Genomic DNA, 17,607 nt, shown 5'->3' with positions numbered 1-17,607 from the left:
TCACAAATCTCTACAAAGATTCATGGCACATGAAGCATTAGACCTTTATATTGATCCCTCTGAAAGAAAAATGTATCACTTCCATCTGAGATAGTTTTTCAACTTGTAGAAGTAGTACCAGTCATGGGCTGTGGCTATCATACTCTTTGTCACCTACAGATGGAAAAAGTCAGGAAGGGACGAGTGACAACTTCGGTTTCCACTGGGGGTCTTGGATCCCCTCTGAGAAGATGTGAGCCTCCTGAAGACATTCCTAAGAAGTCATCTTCTCCTGTGAAATCCAAGTAAGCACATCTGCCCTTGCCAGAACTCTGATGGTTGACAGGCAGTTTAGTTTAGTTTGATTTGGTACCATCCAACATTGTGGCTTCTGTTCTGCCAATAGCATGACCAACAAGAAGGGGTGAGCAGGACAAATGCCTGCCTTTCAGGTATGTGTCTACACACTTATGTATCTTCTGGATAAATGATAGACCATTTATAAGTTAGCTGCTTGGTAACATATATGAGAGTCATATTTGCCAAGGTGATACGTTTCTCTTTAGGGCCTTCAATTCCATTTTTCCCCTTCTTTATCTCCCCTGGCATTATCCTTTCTCTTTTGATTGTACCGTGTTTATCTCTGGATTGAAGTGACTGCATTGTGCATAGGCACCTGCTTACCATCTCCCTTTCTCTTCATCTTACTGTCTCACTGTCTGTCTCTTGAACAGATTACTGATGGTTAGCAATTTTGTTTTGGAGACAAAGTCTCATGTAACCAAGGATGTCTTTGAACTGATCTTTCTACCTCTGCTTCTACAATGTTGGGATAATAGGTATATGTTACTACACACAGCCCAACATTTTAAAACAAAACACATATTTTTTATTAGGAATGGATAAATTCAACAAGGACAATATAAATAAACAAATTTATGATCACTGTCCTAAGTTACTAAAAGATTTTACCAATAGTAATTAACAAATGTGATTCAGCAAAGGTCAATGAAATGGTTTAGTTGCTAAAGGTGCTTGCTACAAAAGCCTGGCTACCTGAATTTGATCCTTGGAACTCACCTAAAAGTGGAAGGAAAAAAAACAACACAATAGAGTTGTCCACTACACATGCACCGTTGTACACATTCCCTCATCATGCACATATACAGTAGTAATAAATAAAAAGAGTGATTCAGTAACAACTTAATCCAGAAGTATAGTAGGAAGATAAAAGTAGTATTAAGAGAGAAGGAACAATGTGGTTTTAATTTGGAAAAATAGGAACTATTTGTTGTCTTTTGGAGATTTTTGTTGGTGGTGGTAGTGGTTGAGACCAGGTGTCTTCAAGCCCAGGAGGACCTTGAGTCATAATCCTCCTGCCTCATACTCTTCAGTGGCTGGGATTACAGGTGTCTGCCACCATGCTCAGTTTACCCAGATGTTTTTCTATGCAGGGTTATATAAGATCATCTTTGTGCAAGTATATAATGTGCTTTGAGCATATGTCCCTCAATGTAACATTTGAAGAGGGACCTGTATGAAGTGAGAAGGCAGGCCACAGTTAGAGCCTTGTTAATCTGAAGCTCATTTGCATTGTATCAGCATTTTATACTCAGTTAGTGTTCTGCAAAACTGCTTTGAGGATGTAAATGGTCATTATTGCTTGTTGTACAATAGGTGCTCAGTATGGGTCTGTCCTAGTCCATTAGGACTGCTTGGAACTAGGGATGCTTCACATTTCAGTTACTTAGGCTTGGGGAACCTTGCATAGACTTCATTGGTTAAGTATCCCTGATTTGACCTTTTGAAATCTGAAACTTTTTGAGTAGTGTTATGATGCTCAAAAAGCTTTGGAATATGGAGCATTTCAGATTTCAAAACTTCCTATTAAGAATGATTAACCTGCCAGGCGGTGGTGGCACATGCCTTTAATCCCAAAATTAGGGAGGCAGAGGCAGGCAGATCTCTGTGAGTTCGAGGCCAGCCTGATCTACAGAATGAGTTCCAGGACAGGCTCCAAAGCTACACAGAGAAACCTTGCCTTGGAAAAAAAGAATGATTAACCTAAAAATAAGCAAAGAAAATAAAACAGAAAAAAAGATAAAAAAGAATGCTTAACTTTTGTAAAAGAGTTGAGAGGACTAAAGAGAAACAAGTGCTTCATGGTTTTACCTTTTTTTAATAAATTGATTTATTCTCTTGTGGTGATATATTGTGTACCCTAATAAATTTGCCTGAAGAGGCATGAGACTCTTAATCTCAGGGTCATGGGTTCGAGCCCCATGTTGGGTGCCAGATGTAACACAATGCTAAAAGGTCTTTTTATAAAAAAAAAAACCTGGAGACTGATATTGGGGTAAAAGATCAGAGAGACAAAGGAACAAGCTACCTCTTACTTCTAAGACTCCTCAGTCTGAAAAGCTTTCTTCAGTGGAAAGACTCTAGTTCCTGTCTCCTCACGCCTTATATACCTTTCTCCACCCACCCATATCATTTCCTGTCTCAACTTTCCTAGTGCTGCGATTAAAGGCATGTGACTCCCAAGTACTGGGATTAAAGGTGTGTGTCACCACTGCCTGGCTCTGTTTCTCTCCTAGACTGAGTCAATCTCATGTAATCCAGGGTGGCTTTGAATTTACAGAGATCCAGACTGATCTCTGCCTCCCAAGTGCTAGGATTAAAGGTGTGTGCCACCACTGCCTGCTTCTATGTTTAGTATAGTGACTTTTCCTGTTCTCTGATCTTTAGGCAAATTTATTAGGGTACACAATATATCACCACATTCTCTTATATATTATATCCTAACTACAGTTTCCCCTCCCTTCCCTCCCCGCAGTTCCCATACACACACCTTCCCTCTCCCCCAGATCTACTACTCCTTTTCCCTTCAGAAAAGAGCAGGTCTCCCAAGGATGTCAACCAAATATGCATGGCATAATAAGTTACAATGAGACTAGACACATCCCTGTATTAAGGCTGGATGGGGCAACCCAGTAGGAGGAAAAGGGTCCCAAAAGCAGGCAAAAGATTCGGAGACAACCCCCTGGTCCCACTGTTAGGAGTCTCATAAGCATAACCATACCATAAAAGCAGAGGACCTAAGTCAGACATATACAGGTTCCCTGATTGTTGGTTCAGTCTCTATGAGCCCTACTTAGTTGATTCTGTGGGTCATGTTCTCCTGGTGTCCTTGACCCCTCTGGATCTTATAGTCCTTCCTCTGCCTCTTCTGTGGGATTCCCCAAGTTCCATGAACCTAATGTTTGGCTGTAGGTTCCTGCATCTGCTCCCAGCAGTTGCTGGATGAAGTCTCACTGATGACAATTAGGCTAGGCTCTGGTCTATGAGTATAGCAGAATATCATTAGGAATCATTTCATTGATCTTTTTTTTGCCAGTTGTGTTTGGTTCTATTCTAGGTCTTGGGCCATCCAGCCTCTAGTTCTGGCCATCCAGGCAGTGTCAGGCATGGGCTCCCTCTCATGGTATGGGTCTCAAGTTGTACCAGTCATTGGTTGGCCACTCCCACAAGTTCTGTGCCACCATTACCCCAGCACATCTTGCAGGCAGGACAAATTGTAGGTCAAAGGTTTTATGGCTTGGTTGGTGACCCAGTCCCACTGCTGGAAGCCTTGCTTGGTTAGAGGAGATGGCCAGTTCAGGCTTCCTATCCCCCATTGCTAAGCGTCTTAGCTAGGGTCACCCTTATAGATTCCATGGAGTTTCTATTGCAATGGGTTTCTACCTCACCCAGAAATGCCCCCAGTACTGAAAAGGTAGATGTTTTGGTGGCATACATCTATAATCATAGTATTTGGATGACTGAGACAGAAGGATCACATAAATTCTAGGCCAGCCTGAGGTAGCATAGGCTACATATTGAAACTCCTCTCCCCAAATAAATAAAAATAAAATGCCCAGAAAGATAGGTTCCCACTTGGTGAAAATTAGTGTATGGATTACAGTGGTTATGGACTGATCCAGAGAATCATGGGAGCTTAAATTATTTAAGAAAATTCATCCAAACTATACAGTAATGTAAAACATTGGTCACAATTGCCCACAACCACATGGGTGGATCTCAGAAATGTTATAATGAGTGGGAAAAGCAAGGTATGAATGCCAATAATAGATTCCATTTATTTTTAGTTCCCAGATATACTACCTAAATGTTCTTTAAAATTAAATATTGTAAAGTGAATTTTTCAGAAATGTTATAATGAGTGGGAAAAGCAAGGTATGAATGCCAATAATAGATTCCATTTATTTTTAGTTCCCAGATATACTACCTAAATGTTCTTTAAAATTAAATATTGTAAAGTGAATTTTTATGAAAATAAGAACATGGCAGACATAAAATTCAGGATGTTACTGGCCTCTTTGAATGAGGGAGGAAGGGAATCAGACAAGGGAGGGCCACACAGGAGTTTTCAACATAATGATAACGTCTGTCTTCTGGATTAGATGGTGGATGTTTAAACATTTATTGTTTCATTCTTTATACCTTAACATATTTTGTAAACTTTATTTTATATATTCAATATTGAAGAAAGACAAGAAAAAGGAACTTGATATTAAAAACGATGTCACACATAAGTAAACTCCATTTATTTTTGACATTTTATCCCTGCAGACTAGAGATGTGGCTCTTATTTTTTTTTTTTTTTTTTTTTTTGGTTTTTCGAGACAGGGTTTCTCTGTGTAGCTTTGCGCCTTTCCTGGAACTCACTTGGTAGTCCAGGCTGGCCTCGAACTCACAGAGATCCGCCTGGCTCTGCCTCCCGAGTGCTGGGATTAAAGGCGTGCACCACCACCGCCCGGCGTGGCTCTTATTTTTTAAACAGTTTTCTTTTTTGTTTTTTTTTCAAGACAGGGTTTCACTGTGTAACCCTGGATATCCTGGATCGCACTCTGTAGCCCAAGCTGGCCTCAAACTCACTGAGATCCACCTGCCTCTGCCTCCCGAGTACTGGGATTAAAGGCCTGTACCACCACCACTTGGCAACAGTTTTTAAAAATTATTTATATGTAAGGGTGTTTTGCCCACATATATGTTTGTGTACAAGAATGTGCCTGGTATCCATGGAGGCTAGATTCCCATGGAACTGGATTAAAGAAGATTGTGAGCCACCATGTAGATGCTGGGAATTGAACCCCAGGTCCTCTGGAAGAGCAGCCAGTGCTCTTAACCACTGAGCCATTTCTCCAGTCCATGATGTAACTTTAAAAGACACTAAAAATGATGTGGGGGGGGGTGCGTAGTTAACCCTTTTGGATTCTGGTCCCAAAGCTCAGGCTAATGTGACCTCCTAAACTCTGACAGTATAGTGTTCTCCTTGATCTCAGGTAAATTAAGCCACAGTTAGATGGTTATGCATATTACTAGCATTACTCTTTTAAGTTGTTGTTTCTTTTCTTTGTATTGAACTTCTATGAGTTCTAGAAGATTTAACTTCAGATACACTCTGAAAATAGTATATGGAACATATCTGAACTCTAGAGAGAAGAAATCAAGTGTGGCCAAAGTGTATTTCCCTAGCCTGTTTGTTTCTGAGTCTTAATATAATAAATATACTACTTATGCTTCTAGTTGTTCTGTGTAAAATATTCTGAGTTGGCTTTTGGTCATTATGATAGTGATATGGACTGTCTTTATTTCTTTTTACCTTGCAGGTTCTTAGCATGACACTGTTTTTAGTCCATTCATATTGCTTAAGGTCAGAAATACTTCACATGATAAGAGTTACTCAAGCTTTTGGAATATTTCCATAGACTTTAACAGTTGGGTATCTATGATCTAAAAATCTGAAATCTGAAACTTTTTGAGTGACGACATGAAGCTCCAAAAGTTTTGGATTTTTTGAGAATTTCAAATTTCAGGATTTAGATTAGAAATAATTAACCATTATTAACTGAAATGTCTAAGGAAAAGCAGTGTTTAAGATGTCCTGTATTGTTAGTGTGATACTACTCCCCCAAAACTAGTGGCCTAAAAGAATGATTTATTATTGATTCTCTTAGTTCAGTGACTTGAACTTAATGGGAGGTTCTCTGTGGCTCTAATGTGCAGTTGTCTTGTGGGTTGACTTACTGTGACTGGGTGGTTTTCGCCTGAGATCTTCTGTTATTTATGCTTTAGTATCAGCTGGAGATGAACATCCCTAGTGTTCAATGACAAAAGCCAGTCTGTGGCTGGTACTTGATTTTGACTGATAGCTCAACTGGAGTGGTTAACGAGGTGTTTACATATAGTTTCTCCATATGACTTAGAGCCCAACAGCATGCTGGCTAAATTTGAGAGTTGATGGCCCTCAAAATGAGCATCTCCCAAGGCAGGATGTGTAAACTGCAAACATTTAAGGATTATGCCCAGGATCATTACAACATTACTTCTCTCCTGCCAAATAACTGACAAAATCAGTCAAGTGCCAGTCCAGATTCAATGGGTTAGAGAAACTTATAAGATCATTTGTCATGTGAGGTAAAATTGCAACCACCTTTGGAAAATAAACTATGTCCAAGATAGCTGCTTCTAGAAGTAGCTCATAGCGGAGGTCAGTTTCCTATCAAACATCTAGTTTAATTTACCTTGTCCTTCATTTGAAACAAAATAGTCCATATGATGGGAAATGAAGGTAGGCATGATGGATAATATTATCAACTTATTATGATCTAGAATCACCTAGGAGATAAAACTCTGGGTATGTTTGTGAGGTAGTTTCTAGACTGTTCATTGAGGTAGGAAGACACACCCTAAATGTGGACAACACTATTCCATGGGCTGGTTAGCTGAAAGCAAGTGGAGCATCAGTGTTCATTGTTGCTTTCTGACTACAGATACAGCCTGACCAGCTGCCTAATGTTTCTGCCATCATGTCAAACTGTTAACCAAAACAAACAAAACCATAAGTCTTCTTTCCTTAAATTGCTTTTTAAAAAATTTTTCAAGACAGGCCTTCTCTGTTTAGTCCTTGCTGTCTGTCCTAGAACTCACTTTGTAGCCCAGGCTGGCCTTGAACTCAGAGATCCGCCTGGCTCTGCATCCTGAGTGCTGGGATTAAAGGCATGTGCCACTGTAGTAGCACTTTTCAGCCAGCAGATGGCGTTGGTACAGCTCCAAAGCAGGGCCTGCTGGTGATCTTGGCTGACTGCAGCTCGCTGGAGTCAAGATGGCAGGAGCCGGAGCCGGCCCAGGCACTCAGGAAGCCGGGGAGTGCCTCTTTTGCTGGTCTCGGGGCTAAGCTAGGGAACTGAGACCGGACTAGCTGCTCCCTCTTTAGAGAATGGAACCGTGTAGGTGTTCCCTGGTTATATGGAACTTTGCAGGCGGGTTTAGGTACCCACTAGCCGGGGAGGAGGCTGAGGGTGGGAGCCACCCAGGCCTTTGGAATTTGCCCCACGTGAGGACCAGATATTGGTGAAATTATTAAGGCCACTCCACGTGGGTCTGGGGAAGAAGAAGAAAATAACTAGTACAATAGGGTATTTTGGATGGGTCAAGATAAACATCTCATTGCTCTAAATCATATGCTCATGTAAACCCAAGAATGTTGCATTGCTTCTATCTAGGTACCATTTCCATAGACATCTCTGGCAGATGCATGGTGTGGCTATCCCCTCCCACAGATAAGTGACCATGGGGCACTAGGGCTCCCTGTGTTGGGAATCAGCTGCTGTTTTCCACCACCATTGTTTTTTTTTAACTAGACTTTTACATTCTTATCTGAACTTTTTCCTGTAAAGGATAATTGAAAACATCAAGTGATATCTGGTCCTGCAGGTACACATATTTGTATACTTATCCAGTCCATAATACTATATGTTTAAGTCTTAACAAAGGATCACTTGAATTTGGATCAAATTTTAAGCCTTTCTTTTTCAACCTTTTCAACTTTAAAAAAACTGCAAGAACTCTTTCACCCACATTTGTTTCACCATTCTCATTCCCTCTGTCAGTAGAGACATTCCAATTTCTCCCAGAACTATTAAAAGTATGTTTCTGATGGTATGTCCTGAAAGAACAAAGACATTCTTTTACATACTATGATGTTTGGTCTTCCTTGTCAACTTGATTGGATTTGGAGTCACCTAGGAGACACTCCTCTGGGCTTGTCTTTGAGGGAGTCTCTAAAGAGGTTTAACTGAGGAGAGGAAACCCACCCTGAATATGACTGGCACCATCACATAACCTGGGCTTTCAGAATGAATTTTAAAAAAAGAAAGAAAAGGGGGGAATGTGAGCAGAAGCATTTCTCTCTTTTTGATTCTCATCTGGATGAAGTGTGACTGTCTCCATCTTCCACTCATGCTGCCATACATTCTGTGCCATGGTAGGCTGCAGTCCCTCAAACTATAAGCCAAAATAAACTTTTTCATAAGTTACTTTTGTTGGGTATTTTGTTGCAGCAACACCAAAAGTAATTATTGCACATACTCATAGTACATAAAAATTAGAAAATTTAACTTTGATTTACTTAATTTATAGTATGTAAGTAGTTTTGGTCAGTTGTCTTAATAAGGTCCTTTATAATGTTATTACCCCCCAGCCCAGGATGCAGTCTGCAAAAGAGTACCACAATGCATGTGATAATTTAATCACCTTAGTCTCCTTTATTTTGTTATTTACTGCTTATTTATTTTTGTGTGTGTTTGATAGGGTTTTATATATCCCAGGCCAGCCTTGAACTCACTGTGTAACTGAGAATGGCTTTGAATTCCTGGTCATTTTGCCTCTACCTCCCAAATTCTAGGATTGTACATATGTGCCACCATACCTCACTCTTTTGTTTCTTAACTTGTAACAGTTCCTTAGTCTTATTTTTTCATGATCTTGACATATAAGCTAGTTCATTTGAGGGATGGCCTTTGATTTAGGTTGGTTTGGTGTTTACTTGAGGTTAGATTCAGTTCACGAATTTGGTTAGAAACTCCATGGCAGGGGTGTTGAGTTCTTGTTAGTATCTCATACCATGGTGTCAGTTTGTAGGGTAAGGTAATGTACGTAGGTTTTCTTTTTTGTTGTTGGTTTTGGTTTTTCGAGACACAAACCAGCTATAGGTTTTATTTTCTCTCTGGAAAATAATAAATTTCAAACTGTTGGCTGAGTTGTACTGACTCCATCACAGAACCCTCTCTCTTAGCCAGTGTGTAGACTGTGTTCACCATACTTGGTATTAAATCGAATCAAAGAAAATAAAACCAGACTTCAGGATGTGGGGCAGGGGTGGGGAGGATTACTTTTGGGTCCCACTCTGCAGTTCATTCATGTTCAGAAATGTGAAACTGTCTCCAGAGAGTTATTCTTGCCATTGTACTTATTTTTTGCATCATTAAACATATATTCCACAGCATAAATGAATGTAACACATCTTCAGCTAATATTCCACAATATTTCCCCCTTTTTTCTAAATAAAAATGAAAGGTTTTACCTTTAACATAGTAAAACTATATACAATAAGAACAGTTATCAAGAATTACATTGACAGTGTCCAGTCCATTTGTGTTTGGCAAATTTAGAGAAAATACTCCATTATCTATCCTATCTTAGTGAGTCCAAAGTTTTATATATAATTTACTTTCTATCATAACTAAGGAAAACTACAACTCTAATTATTTAGTCTTTAACTCCATCAAAGACCCCAGAAGGACATAATATTACCCAACAACAGAAACATATGGCTGCATGGACAGTCACTCAAAGTTCCTCTGCAACTTGGGGCATCCATCTTACCTGCAGGCCTAGAGTATCTGGCAGACTCTTCTATGAAGCAGGAAATTTGAAGGACTGTCCTGCCTTGTTTTGGCAAAGTTTATCACCCGCTTTCCTCTGTGGCCTGCAGAATGTCTGGCAGACTTTTCTATGAAGCAGGAAATTTGAAGGACTGCCTCACCTTATATTGGCAAAATTCCACAGTTGCTTTCCTGTGTGTCCAGCATGTCCAGTTTATACAGCATACTGTCAGCAGTCAAGGCAAAGCAGTTTCTTGCCCAAAATGGCTAGCTTTGCCACATTGAAAGCAAAATCCATATGGTGTTTCAGTGCCCATCATCCCTTTATGAAGTAAATTAGTGCTGCCAGGAGCAGATAGATATGTCTTATTGTCATGAAAAACCTTAGGTTAACAGAACATTTTAAATGCCATATTCTATAGGTCTTTGAAGTGTTTGAAAATCATCTGTCTAAAATATACCTTGAAAACATACCTAATGTGACTACACGTTTGATTATTATAGATTAACTACTAACCTAATTTTTCAATTATACATTGCATTTTAAAATGATCTGCGTAAGCACAATACCCCAAACAAGAGTAGAAACATATATACAGTATAACAAAAATATAAAAAAATACAATATTAAAAAAACTTTAAATTTGTATCAATATACCAAAATCCATGCCAATGCAAAATATCTGAGCTTAATAGTTGTCTTTTTATCCTGTATTCCTACATTCCCCTAAATGATAACAAACATCCATAACCCACCAAATAAACAAAGACCACTCACCCAATATCTTGGAAATGTGGACATTGTGTTCTCCAGACTGCTTCCTGTTGTCTGTGGATGATGGCATCTTTAGGGCTCTCTGAGAAAATTAAGCTAATGGCCAAGTCCTGGAAGACCAGTTATGACCTTTGTTGATATCACCTGTCAAGTTTCAGAATGTCGTTGCTGATCAAACCTGATCCATATCAACCTTGATGGAATCCACGGCCTTTTGTTTCCTGTGGAACAAAAGCAAACCTCTTCTCCAAACTAATCCATTTGAAAGTTAAGGCATTCTTAAACTATCTAGGCTGGATTATTTCAGCAGTCCCTTTCACAAATTTAGGTCCAGCCTCTTTAATTTCCTTCCCAGGGGCCCAGAAGAGATGTTGCTAACCGCAGGGGTATTCTTTGGGAAAATGATCTAAGTACACGATGCTCCTTTGTCTGTCTACTTTATTCCTCTGAGATTATATCTACACAGCTTCAGTTATATTCTTATATTTAGCTCCTCTCTGTCCCTTCTCCTTCTGTTGTCTCATAACTCTAACCCTTTTCTATCCTGGTCCTCATCTTCAGCCTCATTCTTCTCCATCTTGGTTTCTTCCCTCCTCATCTGGAACTGATCTCTCTCCTACCAGCAGCTTAACCTGACAGTGCCATTGTACTTATAGAGGTGTTTGTTACTATTGTTTGCTAGTCATGCAGCTTTAAAAGGTTATATAATACTGCTCTGTGTTATAGGAAGGCCTCCTTCAACTCCCAAAGCATACCTTTTAAATTCCCTATTACAGTATTATTGAACTTGAAAAAATTAAAGTAGCAAAAGAAAACTAAACAAGCAAATATAAATAATTGGGTGCCAGTCCTGTTCTCATTACTTGTATCTCTTTGGAAAAAAGTCATTTATTATGCTCTTAGGACTGGTTTTCTTTTCTTTTTTTTCATTTTTCTTTATTAAGAAATTTTCTACTCACTACACATACTACCCAAAGATTCCCCCCTCCTCCCTCCTCCCACCCCCAGCCCTCTCTGCCAAGCCACCCCACATCCCCACATCCCCCAAATCAAGGTCTCCCATGGGGAGTCAGCAGAGTCCAGCACACTGAGCCTAGGCAGGTCCAAGCCCCTTCCCACTGCACCAAGGCTGTGCAAGGTGTCACACCACAGGCACCAGATTCCCAGAAGCCTGCCCATGCACCAGTGATGGATCCCGATCCCCCTGCCTGGGTGCCCCCTCAAACATTTCAAGCCAAACAACCATCTTCCGTATCTAGAGGGCCTAGTCCAGTCCCATGGGGACTCCACAGCCACCAGTCCACAGTTCATGGGCGTCCATTAGTGTGGCCGGTCATCTCTGCACGTCCTCCCATCATGATCTCAGCATCCCTCACCTGCAGATTCTCTCCTCTCTCTCATCAATTGGATTTCCAGAGCTCAGCCTGGTGTCTGGCCATGGATCTCTGCATCTGCCTCCATCAGTCACTGGACAAAGGCTCTATGATGACAGCTAGGTTATTTGCTAGACCAGTCACCAGAGTAGACCAGTCCAGGTACCCTCTGGACCACTGCCAGCAGACCAAAGTGGGGTCATTCTTGTGGATTCCTGAGAGCCTCCTCAGCACCCTGCCTCTTCCTTATTCCCATGGTGTCCTCATCTATCATGGTATCTCCCTCCCTGCCCTCCTGCTCTGTCCCTGTTCCAGCTTGACCTTCCCATTTCCCTATGTTCTCATCCCCCACTCCTTGCCCTCCGCCACCCCCCGCCCCTCACCCCCACCCACCCACCCCTGCCACACACCCAGTCCGCTCATGTAGATCTCATTTACTTCTTCGCAGGGTCATCCACGTGTCCCTCCTAGGGTCTTTTTTTTTTTTAGTTAGGAGATTTTTAATGACTGTTTCTATTTCCTTAGGGGTTATTGGCCTATTTAAATAGTTTATCTAGTCTTGATTTATCTTAGGTATGGGGTACCTATCCAGAAAATCATCCATTTCTTTCAGATTTTCCAATTTTGTGGAGTACAGGTTATTGAAGTATGACCTGATGATTCTCTGGATTTCCTCATTGTCTGTTGTTATGTCTATCCTTTTCATTTCTGATTTTGTTAATTTGGATGCTCTCTCTCTCTGCTTTTTGGTTAATTTGGATAAGGGCTTGTCTATTTTGTTGATTTTTTCAAAGAACCAACTCTTTGTTTCATTGATTTTTTTTATTGTTCTCTTTGTTTCTATTTTATTGATTTCAGCCCTCTCTTTGACTATTTCCTGGCGTCTGTTTCTCCTGGGTAGTTTGCCTCTTCTTGTTATAGAGCTTTCAGGTGTGCTGTTAAGTCACTTATGTGAGATTTCTCCAAATTCTTTATGCAGGCATTTAGTGCTATGAACTTTCCTCTTAGCACTGCTTTCATAGTGTCCCATAAGTTTTGATATGTTGTACATTCGTTTTCATTGATTTCTTTTTTTTTTTTGGTTTTTCGAGACAGGGTTTCTCTGTGTAGCTTTGCGCCTTTCCTGGAACTCACTTGGTAGTCCAGGCTGGCCTCGAATTCACAGAGATCCGCCTGGCTCTGCCTCCCGAGTGCTGGGATTAAAGGCGTGCGCCACCACCGCCCGGCCTGATTTCTTTCTTTATTTCTTCCTTGACCCATTGGTGATTCAATTGGGCATTATACAGTTTCCATGAGATTGTAGGCTTTCTGTAATTTTTGTTGTTGTTGAAATCTAACTTTAAGCCATGGTGGTCCGATAAGATATAGGAGGTTATTTCAATTTTTTTTTTGTATTTGTTGAGATTTGCTTTGTGACTAAGCATGTGGTCAATTTTGGAGAAGGTTCCATGGGGTGCTGAGAAGAAGGTATATTCTTTTGTGTTAGGGTGGAATATTTTGTAGATAGCTATTAAGTCTATTTGAGTCATAATGTCTGTTAGTTCCCTTATTTCTCTGTTAAGTTTCTGTCTGGCAGACCTGTCCATTGGTGAGAGTGGGGTGTTGAAGTCTCCCACTACTAGTGTATGGGGTTTGATGTACGATTTAAGCTTTAGTAATGTTTCTTTTATGAATGTAAGTGCTCTTGTATTTGGGGCATAAATACAATTGATACTTCATCTTGTCGGATTTTCCCTGTGATAAATATGTAGTGTCCTTCCTGATCTCTTTCAATTGATTTTAGTTTGAAGTCTATTTTATTAGATATTAGGATAGCTACACTAGCTTGTTTCTTAAATCCATTTGATTGGAAAGTCTTTTCCCAGCCTTTTATTCTGAGGTAGTGTCTGTCTTTGAAGTTGAGGTGTGTTTCTTCTATGCAGCAAATGGATGGATCTTATTTTCATATCCATTCTATTAGCCTGTGTCTTTTTATAGGTGAATTGAGACCATTGATATTAATGACCAGTGATTGTTAATTCCTGTTATTATTTTGTTGTTGTTGTTGTTGTATGTTTCCCTTCTTTGGTATTTGTTGGTGTGGGACTATCTATTGCCTGTGTTTTCATGGGTGTATCTAACTTCCTTAGGTTGGATTTTTTTCCTTCAAAGTGCTTTCTGTAGGGCTGGATTTGTGGAGAGATATTGTTTAAATCTGGTTTATCATGGAATATTTTGTTTACTCTATGTTGATTGAGAGTTTTGCTGGGTATAATAGTCTGGGTTGGCATCCATGGTCTCTTAGTGTCTGCATAACGTCTGTCCAGGACCTTCTGACTTTTAAGAGTTTCCATTGAAAATTCAGGTGTTAATTCTTATGGGTCTGCCTTTATATGTTACTTGGCCTTTTTCCTTTGCAGCTCTTAATATTTTTTCTTTATTCTATATGTTTAGTGATTTGATTGTTATGTGGTGAGGGGACTTTGTTTTTGGATCCAGTCTATTTGGTGTTCTGTAACCTTCTTGTATCTTTATAGGCATTTCCTTCTTTAGGTGGGGAAAGTTTTCCTTTATGATTTTGTTGAATATATTTTCTGTGCCTTTGAGTTGGTATTCTTCTCCTTCTTCTATCCCTATTATTCTTAGGTTTGGTCTTTCATGGTGTCCCAAATTTCCTGGACATTTTGGGTCATGACTTTGTTGGCTTTAGTGTTTTCTTTGACTAATGAATCTATTTCCTCTACCGTATCTTCAGCGCCAGAGATCCTCTCTTCCATCTCTTGCATTCTGTTGGTTATGCTTGCATCTGAAGTTCCTGTTCTTGTATTTGGGGCATAAATACAATTGATACTTCATCTTGTCGGATTTTCCCTGTGATAAATATTACTCAGATTTTCCACTTTCAGCATTACCTCAGTTTGTGTCTTCTTTTTTTTTTTTTTTTTTTTTTTTTTTTTTTTTTTTTTTAACTAGGCAAAGAATTTTATTAACCCTTTTCCAAACTTTATTCCCAGGCTTCTTCAGCTTAATTTGCTGCAAAGAATGAATTGTGTTTAAGCAAAAACTGAAAGAGCTGCGGTGTCCAAGGGGCTCGGGCTTAAAAATATTAGCGATCTAGATTTTATCAGATCCATAAACAAAAGAATTTTAAAAAGCAGTCATGATATAAAATAGCAGCTCCTATAACTTCTGCAGGTGTCACCTTCTTCAGAAGTCGCCTCAGTTTAGTTTGCCTCGTTCTTAGACGCCTCATCAAAATTCTCCACCAGATCTGGGACTTCATCATCATCATCCTCTCCAGTAGCAAGTGGTGCTTTTCCATCCACAGATTGTTTGGGCAGAGCTTCAGCCAGTCTCCTTAAACTAGTCAGACTGTCCTCCCCGAGCTGGTTTAGGATGCTGGGAAGCATTTCTGTCAGCTGCTTTGTCTCAGCGTGGCCTGTAATGGTGAAGGTGTTTGCTGCCAGAGACGCCTGAACTTTAGGGTTGTTAAAATGGATCACTGTTCCTTGGTTTGTAAACATGTTCACCTCTTCAATACCAGAGATATTGTTCACTCCTAACTTCTTTAAGGAGAACTGCAGTTTTTTATCATCTGCTGTGGCTGTTCTGTGAACCACCTTCTTCTTTCTGCGAGCAGTGCCTTTTCCACCAATGCGCACTTGTGCCTGAAGTTTGGCAGTTTCTCCTGGTTCATGATCGTTTCTTTCATCTTGTCGGAGTGGAAATGGGGCCGCGCGGGGGGACTAGGGTTCGCGCTCAGGGGGTCTCGGGCAGACCAGCTGAGATAAGGCGCACACACGCGGGGACGCAAGATGGCAGCTAGAGGGCAGTTTGTGTCTTCTTTATTGTCTCGATTTCAGTTTTCAAATCTTGAACTTAGTCCAGTCGGGTGCTGGCAGGCTCTGTCTCAGGGAACAGTTGCAGTCTCGGAGGGTGGGTGGGATTTGGGGGAGGTAGTGCTTGGGTTACAGGGTCTGATAGGGGATGGTGGTAGTCTGACCTGTCTGTAGGAGGTCTGCCTCCCAACTGGCCTGAAACTGGGACTGCAATGGGTGGTGGTGTGGGGGCATAGAGTTGTGCCCCTGGGCCCAAAGCCTAGGGGCTGGGATATGAGGATATGAGGATAAAGTCTCGCCTCTTAGTCCAATCAGGTGCTGGCAGGCTCTGTCTCAGGGAACAGTTGCAGTCTTGGAGAGGACTGGTTTTCTTATTAAAAAAAAAACAACTGTGGTTAATAGCAATTTCCTGCCTACTTCACTAACAATTTGGCTCTGAATAAATAGGTGTAGAGATACTTCAAAACAAAACTCTATAAAAAGCATGATGACTTCTCCCAATTAAGTTATGTTTAATTTCTTTCCTCAGCTAAGATAGCTATTTTTGGGAACTAGAAAAAAATAGCATTACCGGGCTTCCCTTGGCTTGCAGTACTATAAGTCAGCCTGGCTAGAGAACCATGGAACCTGCCAGACCAACTGTGACTTGTTCAAGATGTACTGCTCTTGCATGGTGCCCAGCAGGATGCTAAATCCATATAAACATATAGAGACAAGAGGTTCTGGAAATTCTATACACAGTTAAAATTGAGACCTTCAAGACTATATTTTATATTTTGGTTGTTCATTACACCCCCCCCCATGTGTGCCTGTGTGTGTCTGTGTGTGTATTAGCATATGCTGTTTATTTTTATTTTTTTATTTTTTGGTTTTTTGAGACAGGGTTTCTCTGTGTAGTTTTGGAGCCTGTCCTGGATCTTGCTCTGTAGACCAGGCTGGCCTCGAACTCACTGAGATCCGCCTGCCTCTGCCTCCCGAGTGCTGGGATTAAAGGCGTGTGCCACCACCACCTGGGTCATATTCTGTTTATTAATGAGGGATTGGGATGGGGGACTATAAACAGCCTTCTTGAATTTTATCCCAAGTAAACTATTCTCACTTAACAGGTAGAAGTGCTAGGCGGTGGTGGCACATGCCTTTAATCCCAGCACTCGGGAGTCAGAGGCAAGTGGATCTCTGTGAATTCAAGGCCAGCCTGGGCTACAGAGTGAGTTCCAGGACAGCCACCAAAGCTACACAGAGAAATCCTGTCTTGAAAAACCAAAAAAAAAAGTCACAGATATTGAGGTAGAAGGGTTTTGTTTGTTTGTTTTTCATGTGTAGTTTTACTTATAACAGAACCTCACAATCAGTGGTGTGATGTTAACTTCCATGTGACCATTATGGATCTGACAGAACTGCAGGTTTCTGCAGACAGAGATAGAGAATATGACCTCATCTTTGCATTAGTGAGTCATTTAAAGCAGACAAGAATGGCATGTTGGCATTCTGATGGTGACTTTTCTGGCTGCTAAGCTTGTGGCCAGTTCAGGCTTTATGCTAGTTCCTTTTCTCATAACTGTGGCTGAATGCCTGACAAAAGCAACTTAAGGAAAGGTTGGGTTTGGTTCACAGTTTGAAGGTTCAGTCTGTCATGGTGGGGAAAGTGTGACACTAGGAGCTTAAAGCACTAGCATTCTCTTTCTCTTTTTTGTTCAGCACCCCACCTCATTGATGGGGTCACCCACATTAAGAGTGGGTTTTTCTCCAGGTGCTGGTGGTGCAAGCCTTTAATCCCCAGCACTTGGAAGGCAGAGGCAGCTATATCTCTGAGTTAAGGCTATCCTGGTCTACAGAGTGAGTTCCAGGACAGCCAGGGCTAAACAGAGAAACTCTGTCTTAGAAAAGAAAAAAAGTTTTTTAAAGAGTGTGTTTTCCCCTTTTAGCTAAATTTT

The 17,607-nt window shown here is 40.7% G+C and overlaps 1 protein-coding gene and 1 pseudogene across 5 annotated transcripts in view; one reads left to right on the top strand and one right to left on the bottom strand.

Moving 5' to 3' along the window:
* Map7d2 (MAP7 domain containing 2) overlaps positions 1-17,607 on the top strand; it is a 130,592-nt gene that overhangs the window by 90,724 nt on the left and 22,261 nt on the right. For all 5 annotated transcript variants that reach the window (XM_052727860.1, XM_052727939.1, XM_052727685.1 and 2 more), the window contains one exon: positions 160-284. In XM_052727860.1, coding sequence (XP_052583820.1) covers positions 160-284 — 125 coding nt within the window. The remainder of the gene's footprint in view (positions 1-159; positions 285-17,607) is intronic.
* On the bottom strand, positions 14,813-15,643 carry LOC128103543 (transcription factor BTF3-like; annotated as a pseudogene).

This window comes from Peromyscus californicus, unplaced genomic scaffold (assembly GCF_007827085.1).
Source record: "Peromyscus californicus insignis strain IS unplaced genomic scaffold, ASM782708v3 Scaffold_10__1_contigs__length_136768540, whole genome shotgun sequence".
NCBI classification, from domain to species: domain Eukaryota; kingdom Metazoa; phylum Chordata; class Mammalia; order Rodentia; family Cricetidae; genus Peromyscus; species Peromyscus californicus.
This window is presented reverse-complemented; position numbering and strand designations above follow the sequence as displayed.